The sequence below is a fragment of the Epinephelus moara genome, chromosome 13 (assembly GCF_006386435.1).
Source record: "Epinephelus moara isolate mb chromosome 13, YSFRI_EMoa_1.0, whole genome shotgun sequence".
Taxonomy (NCBI): domain Eukaryota; kingdom Metazoa; phylum Chordata; class Actinopteri; order Perciformes; family Serranidae; genus Epinephelus; species Epinephelus moara.
This window is the reverse complement of record NC_065518.1, coordinates 30,964,610-30,975,846: the sequence shown is the minus strand read 5'-3', so window position 1 is coordinate 30,975,846 and position 11,237 is coordinate 30,964,610. Positions and strand designations below refer to the sequence as shown.

Here is an 11,237-nt window from a genome sequence, read left to right as displayed (position 1 = left end):
GCATCCATTTTCAAGCTCTCTGTGTGTTTGTTTCCTTGCGGACGAGAAAAGGAGGAGCGCACATTTCCGTGAAGGCGTGTCCTTTTAAAAAAATGCAAGAGGCGTTGCTTTGTTGCCGGACGTTTTCGCCGGTGTGTTAAACACACTTTAGAAAGGAGTGTCCCCAGACTATCAGAAGGCGGAGATCTCTGATTGTCTGGTGGCGAGACTACTGTCGACCTGCTGGCCTCACCACAGTGCTGTACATTAAGCAGAAGCGCTTCTGTATATTTTTAGTCCCAGTAACGTTATATCCAGTGACGTGATATCCATTGTTTCCTATACCGTTCAATAGTTTTGTCAAGTTGTAGTCTAACAGTCCCTTGGTTAAACTCCATCCGCTGTTGCTTAGGCGATGTACTGTAGCTACAAGCCAATACAGTTAGGAAATGTTTTGGGCTGCAGGGCTGAGGTTCCCAAAACATGATCCTTCTTAGCAACACTGTCTTCTTTGCGGCTTAGAAAAACTACACTGCAAAAAAGAAAAGCACCTAGCGCCCTCTAGCGTCCCCACTCAGTCATCTACAGCCAAGACGTACTCAGAGTATAGATGACTCTAGTGTGCGTGCGTCAAGGTCATGGTGTGATGGCGAGCCAAGACAAGTCGAGTTTTTTTTTGGGGGGGGGGGGGAGTAACTAAAAAAGTTACTTTTCTCAGTAACGCATTACTTTTTGGTTTAAGTAACTGAGTTACTTTTTATTGAAGTAACTAGTAACGGTAACTAGTTACTATTTTTCAGTAACTAGCACAATACTGGCAGTCACTCACTCAGCTCTTTAGAGATGAATTCTACAGCGGGGCAGACTAGACCATTTTGCGCCTTTAAGGGTGAGAGGGACTTCAGAGAGCTTCTACTATGTTTTCTTTTTTTTTTACAGAAAGTTCAGTCTTTACAACAATGTATTCAGCCAATTTTAATTTAGTTATGGCTCTAATTACTTTGAAATAAGAAAACTGCAAACAAAACCAATTTTTTTTTCATGCCAGATTTGTCAAGGGCCCCTTCCCATTGAGGCCCTGGGTAATCAGTCCCACTATTAGTCCCATTATGAGGCCTCCAAGTGAAACAAACCATAGCCTGTACATTTATAGTCTTCAAAGGCAAACAAGAATCTCATAATGTGCTCACACCAGGTGTGTATAAAACAATTCGAATTGTTGAGAGTGTATTACATGTAAAGTCAATGTAAAGATGTGATTAGATATAAATTCCCACTGGGCGGCACGATCGACGCGATGGATGCGATAGATGCAACAAAAATGACTCGTAATACATGAATTCAGTGGCGGAAATTAAGTGAGTACTGCAATTTCATGTCATATGCTCATTTACCAGAGTTGAAAAATCTTAACTGGTGGAAGTTCATTCATGGATTCAGTGATTTCATGCGTGTATGAAGTAAGTTATTATATGCATGTCAACACAAAATATTCTAGCATTCAAATTCGCATCGCGTTTGGTGTAAGCACAACACAAGGTTTACAGAGAGCAAGAATCTGAAATCCATACATTGCACTATTCACACAGTAAGTAAAGGAAAAAAAAGTTAATAATAAATTAAGCTACATTAGTAACCAAAGTGTTGCTGCTTGTCAGGGTCCTAGCCAGGCTTTAAAGTTGTTGTTTTTTTGTTATTAAACATTTGGAAAACATACAGAAGCATAAACATACAACATCTAGTAGAGGATGTGCATTCGTACAAATACAGAGCAAAGTAATAGTGAACCTCAATGAATATTAGGAGAAATAAATAAAGAAAATAAAATACTCTGTTTGGGGAGATTTATATACAAATAAATAAAAAAATATAAAAAGTAGGCTAAGTTGTAAAATAAAACATCAGGCATACAAAATTTGACAAACTAGAGCAAAAACATTAGGATCCAAAACAAGGACCATAATTCAGAAAAAAAAAAAGAACTGAGAAAAGCCAACACATATCTTTTTTGCAGTCCGGCTAGAGTTCATTTTGTTCAGTGACGAGAAAAATTGAGATTATATTTATTACATTTGTATTAAATAGTTATTTATCATATATTTATGTATTTATGTGTTATATATTTATTATGTCAGACACAGATAGATTCAAATTGTCCATATAAAAAGAATGTGAGAGATATCAAATGCTGGAATGTCATTCATCTTAGTGACTGACCGATTTTTATGTCAGACCAAGGATTTAAAGACACTGGGTTATAAGTCCAACCAGCTTTGCACTACTGGATAATTTTGTATGATATGTTTTTGAAAATTCTCAATAATGTTATATTAATCTGGACATTTTTCCATGTTTAATATTTTAACCTTATCTATTTTTAATTTTTTTTTTTTTAATTTAAAATCAATTGTATGTTTTTCTAAAAGAAGCTCTAAAAACTTAAAAGAGTGCCTTCCTCTCTGCCAGGAATATATTGATGATATTATGATGGGAAATATCAATTACATTTTTTGAATTTTTTTTTTGTAATTTAAGCATACTGAGTCTAAATGCTAGGCTACTGGTATTCAACACTCCCTGCAACAATGTCGTTTAGATATCTAAATTCTTAGACAAAAAGATGCATACGACATTGAAACGCAGTAGAGGCTTTTATTTTGAAAATCTGATGACGCGTTAATCTCGTTGTGTGAGTTTGACGCTGGCACCTCCGCTGAGCACGGGACAGTTTCGGATTGGAGGTGAAAAAGAAGATTGCAACACAGCAGTTCATAGGGGAGGTTCTGAGCACCAGTCGGCCGGAGTGAAAGCGCAACATTAGTGGTGGAAAGTTTACTGTGACTCAGTTGAGCGGAAGTCGAGCTCGAGCGAAGTCAGTGTGTGCAACAGGTGTCAGTTTGTGTATGGTTTTTGTGTGTCTCCCTACTTAAAAGCTTTGAAGTGGTACGGATAGTGAAGAGACAAGTTTTCGTCGGTTAGAAGAGTCTCAACATGTCGAACCTCCGACCCAGAATGTGTGTGCTGGAGAAAGGAACCAGCGGATACGGGTTCCACCTGCACGGAGAGAAGGGCAAGATTGGGCAGTTTATCAGGCTCGTGGAGCCCGATACTCCCGCCTCCGCAGCCGGGCTGCGAGCGGGCGACCGCCTGACGTTCGTGAATGGAGAGAGCGTGGAGGGCGAGAGCCATCAGCAAGTGGTCGCCAGGATACGGGCCACCGACGGGCCTCTCGAGCTTATTGTGGTGGACCCCGATACGGCTGAGCTGCTGAAGAAACACAACCTGATGTGCCGGAAAGAGTACGTCGAGGAGGGGATTCCCCAGTTCGCAGGAGACAGCGACTCAGACCGCGGGGACGCACACAGCAACGGCACCCCGAGGGAGTCCAGCCCTGTCCCGCGTGAGAACGGGGATGCTTCCTCGGTGAGGTCGAACAGGTCAGGGAGGCTGAGTATCAGCTCCAGCACCAAGGTACAGTGAAGCACAGCAGCTCACTCTATTTAAGTTACTGCACACTTCACTTAGTGTACCATAGACTTATTATGATATCGTGTCATTGTGTTATGTTATATTCCTGAGCAAACATTTAAAGCAAATAATATGAGGCAAAAAGCCCCACAATGCCACCTAAATGGGTGTCATCTTAAATATGTTTCTATGCTTTTGGGTTTTGATGAGTCCTCTGTAAACTAGACCTTGAGAACTGTGGGTTTCAGGGTCAGCTGTTATCCTCTGGACCTGTGAATAGGAGAGTGCAATATGGATAATCTATTATGTAATCTTGTATCGTATCACTATACAGTATCATAATGTAGGCTAGTACAAACTATGAAAAGCAATTCAGTAACTTGACCATGGAAATTTCTTCTTGGCCTTTGGATCAGTTTGTGTTACAAAACACCGTCAACTCAAGGTCCACATACTTTTATGTTGCCGTCACTTATTTATCTCATCAGCAATCAGTTTCTTAGCGTTTGTTGACAAGTATCTGTCAAGTATTCTGTTAATTATCTTGACAGAAGTGTCTGTTTTTGGCTAATTCAGACACTTCTTAAATTTATAATTATAATTTATCACAAAAAGCAATATTACCATGAAGCATTGTTGATTTACAGCATCATTTACAATGTCCTAATACATCAGCAGCTGTTAAAGGGTCAGCTTGGTATGAACAGTATGGGAAAACCTCTGACGTTTGACAGATTTATATCATGTCACATCACATGCTGACATATTGCCCAGCTCTACCAGTCACTGTGTGCACAAGCACAGGATGTAAGGTCTACCAGGTAATTAAAAACACAGTTCATTCCATATTATCACACAGCCCAGTCACCAAAAGAAAATATTGGCATCTGCATTTCTGCAAACAACATAATAAATAACATGTATGTTTCATATGTATCATATCAGCGTTTCTAGAGTGACGTAGTATATGAGCTGATTTTGTTATCAGGAGGGGGAGGGGAAAGTGGATGGAGAGGCATCAAGGTGAGACACCTGCCAAGCTGCAGACCACTGTACAGAACAAACAACAAAAACAGCTGTGTTTTTAGCAATCCCTCAATGTCTTTCCATGGCCCCACGAAAAGTGGTTGTTATTACAGAGACATCGCTGTGTTTCCTGCCTGGATAGTGCCACAAAAAACAGTTGTTGTTTTTTTGGGGCGTCGGTGGCTTGGTGGTCGAGTGGGCGCCCCATGTGCCGGGCTGTTGCCGCGGTGGCCCGGGTTTGATTCCGGCCTGTGGCGCTTTGCTGCGTGTAACTCCCTCTCTCTCTCCCCTCTTCACGCTTGTCTGTCCTATCCATTGAAGGCTAAAAATGCCCCTAAAAATATCTTTAAAAAAACAAACAGTTTTTTTATAAAGACATTCCTGCATTTCCTGCTGGGATGGTGCTGTGCAAAACAGTTTTTTTGACTGGAACATCACTGCGTTTCCTCTAGGGCTAGCGCCACGTAAAGTGTTTGTTTTTTACTCAGACATCACCGCATTTCCTGCCAAGATAGTGCCATGTAATTTTTATGTTTTTTTTTTTTTTTTACTGGAACATTGTTGCATTTTCTGCCAAGGCAGGGTTAAGGTTAGGGTTAGTCAGGGATGGTTTTTGCATTGATAGTGCCATGTAAAGCAGTTGTTGTTTTATAGAGACATCGTAACATTTCCAGCCGGGATAGTGCCATGAAGACTTTTTTTTTGTTTAATAACAGAGTTATCAACAACTTCTCCAGCCGTGATTGTGCCACCAAAACCGTGGGGTTTTTTTTAAAGCCCAAACATGATCTTTTCCTTATGATAACCAAGTTGTTTCTGTGCCTAAACCTAACCACAAGTTAACTACAGCATTCTTGAAATGTAAAGAAACGTCAAGTTTTGACATATCTGCATCATAATAACATACAAATGTAATGTATCCATGGTTTGCAGAAATGTACCAAATGTTGCCAATTTTTTTCTGGCAGCTGGGCTGCATTGCATTATAGGAGTCAGGCTCTCTTATTATAGGAGTCATATTCATCAGCCAAAATTTTCCTATCTGATCTGGGGCCAGCTCTACCTCTGAACTGAAAGGTGATGTGGAAACAGATCCCTTATTAGAAGCCACTTCCAGTTCCAGTGAAAGGCTATAAGCTAAGACAGAGACGTGACACGGCACAGTGAAATGTGCCAGACCTCTACTCATTCCTGTTCAACAGTGTCTTTGTCATATAAATGCCTGTCAGTCTCTCTGCTTCCCGGATTGAATTCCCCGTCAGGTTTAGCTTGTCGGACCAGAGGCTTTGTCACATTGATGCATGTCAGCAATAGAGCAATCTTTTTCACGCTTTGATGATTATCTGAAATGAATTTGAGGGATATGAATTGACGTCTGGGATAAAAAATAGTGCTGTAATTGCTTTTACACGCCAATCACGTCTAGACTTTAGTGTGGGATGAAGGTGCACCACAATTTCAGATTTTCTGAAGGAGCTTTTGTTGATCGTACTCACAAAAAGAGTTCGATTAGCAACAATACTGATGGTCTGACGCCCTGTCTGGGACTCTGACGCCTTCCACTACATAGAAATTTTAATTGCTTTGACATGTGTCCCTTTCCTTGGATTACCATAATCCTGCCTCTTTGAAAGACCAGGCTTTTGTTGTCTGTTATGAAACCATTTTGTAAGGTTATTCTTTGAAGTTGTCATAAACATGGAAAGATTTTGTAGCTATGTAACTGTTTTAGTCAGTGCAAAGTCTGGGCACTGATTTAAATGTTGTGTAACTGCAGTGCAAAATAGCCTAATTGTGGAGGTGTTTGTCTGAGTGGAGGAAGGGGTTTTATTTGGGGCTTATGAAAATAATAGGATACTTGGTTATTTTTAGACCTGGCCCTCTCAGTAGTAGGAGTCAAGGGTCAGCTACAGCTGGTAGAATCCTCCTACTTGAATATCTATATGTTAGAGCTAGAGCTGAAACTAATTTTCATTGTTGATTATTCTGTCACTGTTTTGGTTAATTGATGAACTGATGACTCACTATAGGTTTAAAGGGGACATGGACAGTGGCCACAGATGAGGTTCTGTTACCACTGTAAAATGCTAAATTGGGTTTCTGCAGAGGCAGATGTGTTCAGACTTGTGCAGTTGGCTTGTACAGTCTCATGGTCATAAATGTGAACCCTCACAAAAAAAGGCAGATGACACAATATATATCACATGGACCATTGCCTTGGAGGAAATCATAATTTAAAAGATATTCTCCATGCCACTTCCATTGCTCTTTGGCTGGTTACCTATGACACCCCTCTCTGTGTTGATCAGCAGACACGTTGACTTGTTTATTTGCAGAAGCATGACTCCTGTATAAGCGTCCAGTCACACCAGCATATAATATAATTATATTTCTGAGTTAAATTAATTAATTTCAGTGGTATGGCTGATCTGCATGGAGGGGTGAAATAAATTAGATCAATTTTTTGTGTTAAGTTCAGGCTTGTGAAATTGTGGTGTTGCACCATCCAATTCTATATAACCCTGTTCTGATGGATTATAAACTGTCACAGAAGAGAATGGTTTACAGAAAGTTTTGATGGAGGACTCCATGATACAGATATGTCTTTTGAATAAACAGTATTAACTTACTGTCTGGCTGTCGCTCCCCAGCTTGGAGAGGTATCGTGACTGACAAGTGCTTGCGCATTCCCGGGAGGCCAGCTACAGTAGTTTGCCTGTTTAGCCCTGCATCTAATTACTTTGTAACCTTTGTTGTTCTAATTCAGTGGTGTGAAAGCTTCAGTGGATGTTTAATTCACATGCTTTTGTACGTCCTGATTTAATTAGTCTGTTACCATTGCACTTTATTGCATATATTTTTATCCATATACCAACTTTTCCACCTCAGCCAAGCCTAAAAACTTTTTTTGCAATATTCCAATTTTTTTTTTTTAAATGTCCAGTGTTTACACTCAGGTTTTTAATGCACAGATTGAAAGTGCGCAAAAAAACACTGGAGATTTTTTTTGATTGATTTTAAAAGACAATGTTTAGGCTACCAAAGCTTGGACCCCCTTTACACCTTGCATTGAAATGTGCTTCGAGTTATTGGATTGCAATAGGCTAGTTTTTACCACATGAAAGTACAGGTGTAAATGCATCTAAAACGCATTGAGGTGTAAGTGTAAATGCAATTGTGTTTTTAATCCACATAGAACGACTTTGTTGGCAAAAATTTTCCCCGTTAAAGGGTTTTTTTTTGGGGAGTTTTTTTCTTATCCGCTGCGAGGGTCATAAGGACAGAGGGATGTCGTATGCTGTAAAGCCCTGTGAGGCAAATTGTGATTTGTGATATTGGGCTTTATAAATAAAATTGATTGATTGAAAAATGCTGAAAAATGCTGTGTCTCCCTCATCTGTAACGCAATCAATCTTCGTCATTACGGTCAGGTAGACATGTTTCATCCTTTTCAACATCGCTATTACCTTCTAAATCTACCTGACTGTCTCGGACATATATAACAAACAGTGGACCAGCAAATATTTTATGCTAATATTTGTTTTATTTTATGCCAGTATTTACTTTGAAAATGCAGAAAATATCATGATGCGCACCCTTATATTTAAAACATTATGTAAAGTTTTATCATAATAGTTGTTGACCCGAAGGGGTGGGGACCATTTGAACTGCTGTTTTAGCTGCACGGGGCAATTTTATCTCAATCAGACCTCAATGTGGTCACTGGACACAGGTGTAAATGTAATCAGGTCTAACTATACGTAGATCTGGATAAGTAACAAATTTTATTGCAAGGTGTAAAGGGGGTCTTGGAAGCAAAGACTGCAGGGATTGTCTAGAGCTCATTGATCTAATGTTTGCAAAGTTAACTACTCCACGCTAGCTTCTACATAATGCTAGCCTCAACTTTCTGCATTTTGCAGCCTCAAATGCTGAACAAAGTTGGCGGTTGACACACCACACCTCTGCTTATGCCCATATGGATCTCCTATACAGTATTTTGCCCCATTCTGCTGTCATAAATGGGATGTGTAGATCCCTGTCTTGTTCTATGTAGGTGGCTCATGCCCTGTCACTAATACTGTGACCTTCAGTAAGTGAACGGTCCAGGCTGGCTGGCTGGGATGCTGCAAACCTCCAGCTACATTCCTCCCTGATGGCAAACTTGGCAGGGCCTGACTGATGGTCTTATACTGGCCTCTGATACCAGCCTCTCAGTGGGATACACTTGAGTGGGCTAGCCAGTGATGACGTGAAACTAGCCCTGCTGAACACACTGATGGTTACGTTTCCAACAATAGTTCCTTTCATGTGATTGTCTTTGGTTAGACTTGGTATTGCAGTCCAGCGGTCAGTCGCTAAACTTTTTTTTACCCTAGATTAATCAGAGTCCTCATGGTGATAGTCTTGGCAAAGACTTGGATATCTAATGCTTTAGAGATTGCTTTTTCCTGGAAGATAAAAGCACAAACTGAATGAGCATGTCATCATATTATGGTAACATCCTGGCCTCCAGCGACTCAGTCCTCCGCCACACCGAGGGCCTTCCATCGGTCACCATAGAGATCCCCGGCAGCAGAAAGAGGCTTTGTCCACAGTGTTTGCATGGGGAGAAAGGCCTGTGGGCCAGGGAGGAAAGGAGAGAGGACTCTCACGCCTCAACAAGGAGGCCATGCTGACCCTGAAATACCTACACCCTCACTTAACACACACTGTCAATAGGGCTGGAGTGAAGTGAGAGTATGTGTGTGTGGGTGTGGGCAAGAGAGGGCTGGCCACAGGATTAAACAGCAATTTGTTCAGCACTTGTAGATGTGAAAACGTCAAACAAATGATGAAATAACAGGATCCTAAATGAATGAGTGTTAAAAGTGTTGAAGAAAGGGTTAACATAATGAGGTTCTTCACAAAAAATAAAAAGTCTTCACTCCTGACAATGCACTGGTTACTCATTTTCACAGGATACAGACTCATTATGTTTGCCCTGTTGTCTACATGGACTTTTTACTCCACTCCCTGTTTGCAGAAAATCTTAAGACTTTGAACCTTAAACTCAGAATGAAGGCCTTGAGGCAGCTCTCATCTTTACAACAGATCATTTCTGCTTCAGTGTTTCACAACATCTCTTATCTCTCAGCTCATATAAGCCTGGGAAAGAACAATTAATCTGCCACTTTATTGATTCAAGAGAAGAGAACGCAATAAATCAAGATTACTCGCATGTTACTCAAAGCTGCAGTTGCTTAAGTTTCCTCCATTGATAGAATATCTGTAGTTATAATATAAGAGCAACAGGTCAGTGACTGGGTTGGATCTGCACCTGCATGAGTTGTACAATTCAGTACAGAACATAACCAGCGAGTTAAATATTTCGCTTTAGTGTAATATTTAAGCCTTACAGTTCAAGATGCTAAAGATCAGGCGTTCCCAAGTTTGCAGATCAGCAACACCAGTTATAAATGATTAATTTATACTCAGTCAGTACTGGTAATGATAATCATGGTGTGTACAATTTTGCTTTAATTATTTTTATTAGGAGAAAATGCAGTCAGAATGCAGACCTCAGCCACAGAAGTGCATTGAATGCTATTCAGCGCTGTTTAGTCAGTTTCAGTTAATTTTACTTTCAATAGCTCACCACTCATTAAACAGTAAGAAACCAGTTCCTTTTTTTGGTAATTTTTTTTTTCAAAATGACATGCAATACAAGAGGCCTTTTATTTAAGTCCGGGGCTCATTGACTCTGTGAGCTTTAGCGCCACATTTCAAAGCACTATCCATGTAGAGGGGGTGGAATTGTAATGTTCTGTGTTGTTAATGCCTTGCCTTTTTTTGCTTTCTGTTGGCTACGCTGACAGACAGCTAGTCAGCTGCGTTAACATGCAGAAACATAGTGCCCACTGCCCACCCTCCGGTCTTCACTGGTTAGCTCACCTTAGCCTCTCTGCGCTGCATAACACCCCCCCACATTATCTTAATACAGTAGGCTCTGTCTTTGTTTGATACTTGGCAAAAAATGCTGCATATTTTCGATCCATTGTTAGCACAGTTAGCTTGTATACTTTATTACGTGAATGCCACTATCACGTTGACTTTCCTACTAAACCCCACTCAAACTTTAAAACTTTACATGAAAAAACAACAACCCTGAATCATCAAATATTCTTATTGAACAGCCAAATCTGATTCAACTGACATAATTCAGAGTCGGGTATAGCCCTTGTGCTAACAGCTAACAGTGATAATGTAGTTAACAATGCTAAAGGGGGTTTCTGGGCGATTTTAGGGGAGACCGGAAGGTAGGCACAGCGTTTCCGAAGCCGTTAAGTGGGGATGGCATTACTAGCTTAAATTGCTGATTGAGCTGCACCGCTAGCTAGTTCCCACCAGACCCAGGTGGTGGGCGGTGCAGTAAACTGAAGAGTAGCAAATTAATCCAGACCGATGTGAGTAACTGGTTAAAATATTCTCAAGATCCTGATTAACAGCTCACAATTGATATCTCTAATCTGGTTGAAAATGTTAAGTTAACTAACAAACAAATCACTCAAACTCAAGTACAGGGGACAACAGATAACTGCCAATCATATAAAAACTTTAATGTTGCTGCGTTCCATTTATTTCAGAAGTTGGAGGTCAGAGCTGGCAATGACATCACACTCAAGTTAATCCAGTACAACAAGTCTGAAAACCAATTTATTGTTAGAAAGACTAGTTCAAGCTAGGTTAGCCATTGTTAGCGGTACCAGTTAATAACAATGCAT

The 11,237-nt window shown here is 40.4% G+C and overlaps 1 protein-coding gene across 1 annotated transcript in view; it reads left to right on the top strand.

Annotated features, from left to right (window-relative positions):
- Positions 1-2,712: 2,712 nt before the first annotated feature.
- LOC126399327 (Na(+)/H(+) exchange regulatory cofactor NHE-RF1-like) overlaps positions 2,713-11,237 on the top strand; it is a 30,556-nt gene continuing 22,031 nt past the window's right edge. Inside the window, exon 1 of the mRNA XM_050059173.1 lies at positions 2,713-3,450. Within this exon, the coding sequence (XP_049915130.1) occupies positions 2,971-3,450 (480 nt within the window). The 5' untranslated portion in view covers positions 2,713-2,970. The remainder of the gene's footprint in view (positions 3,451-11,237) is intronic.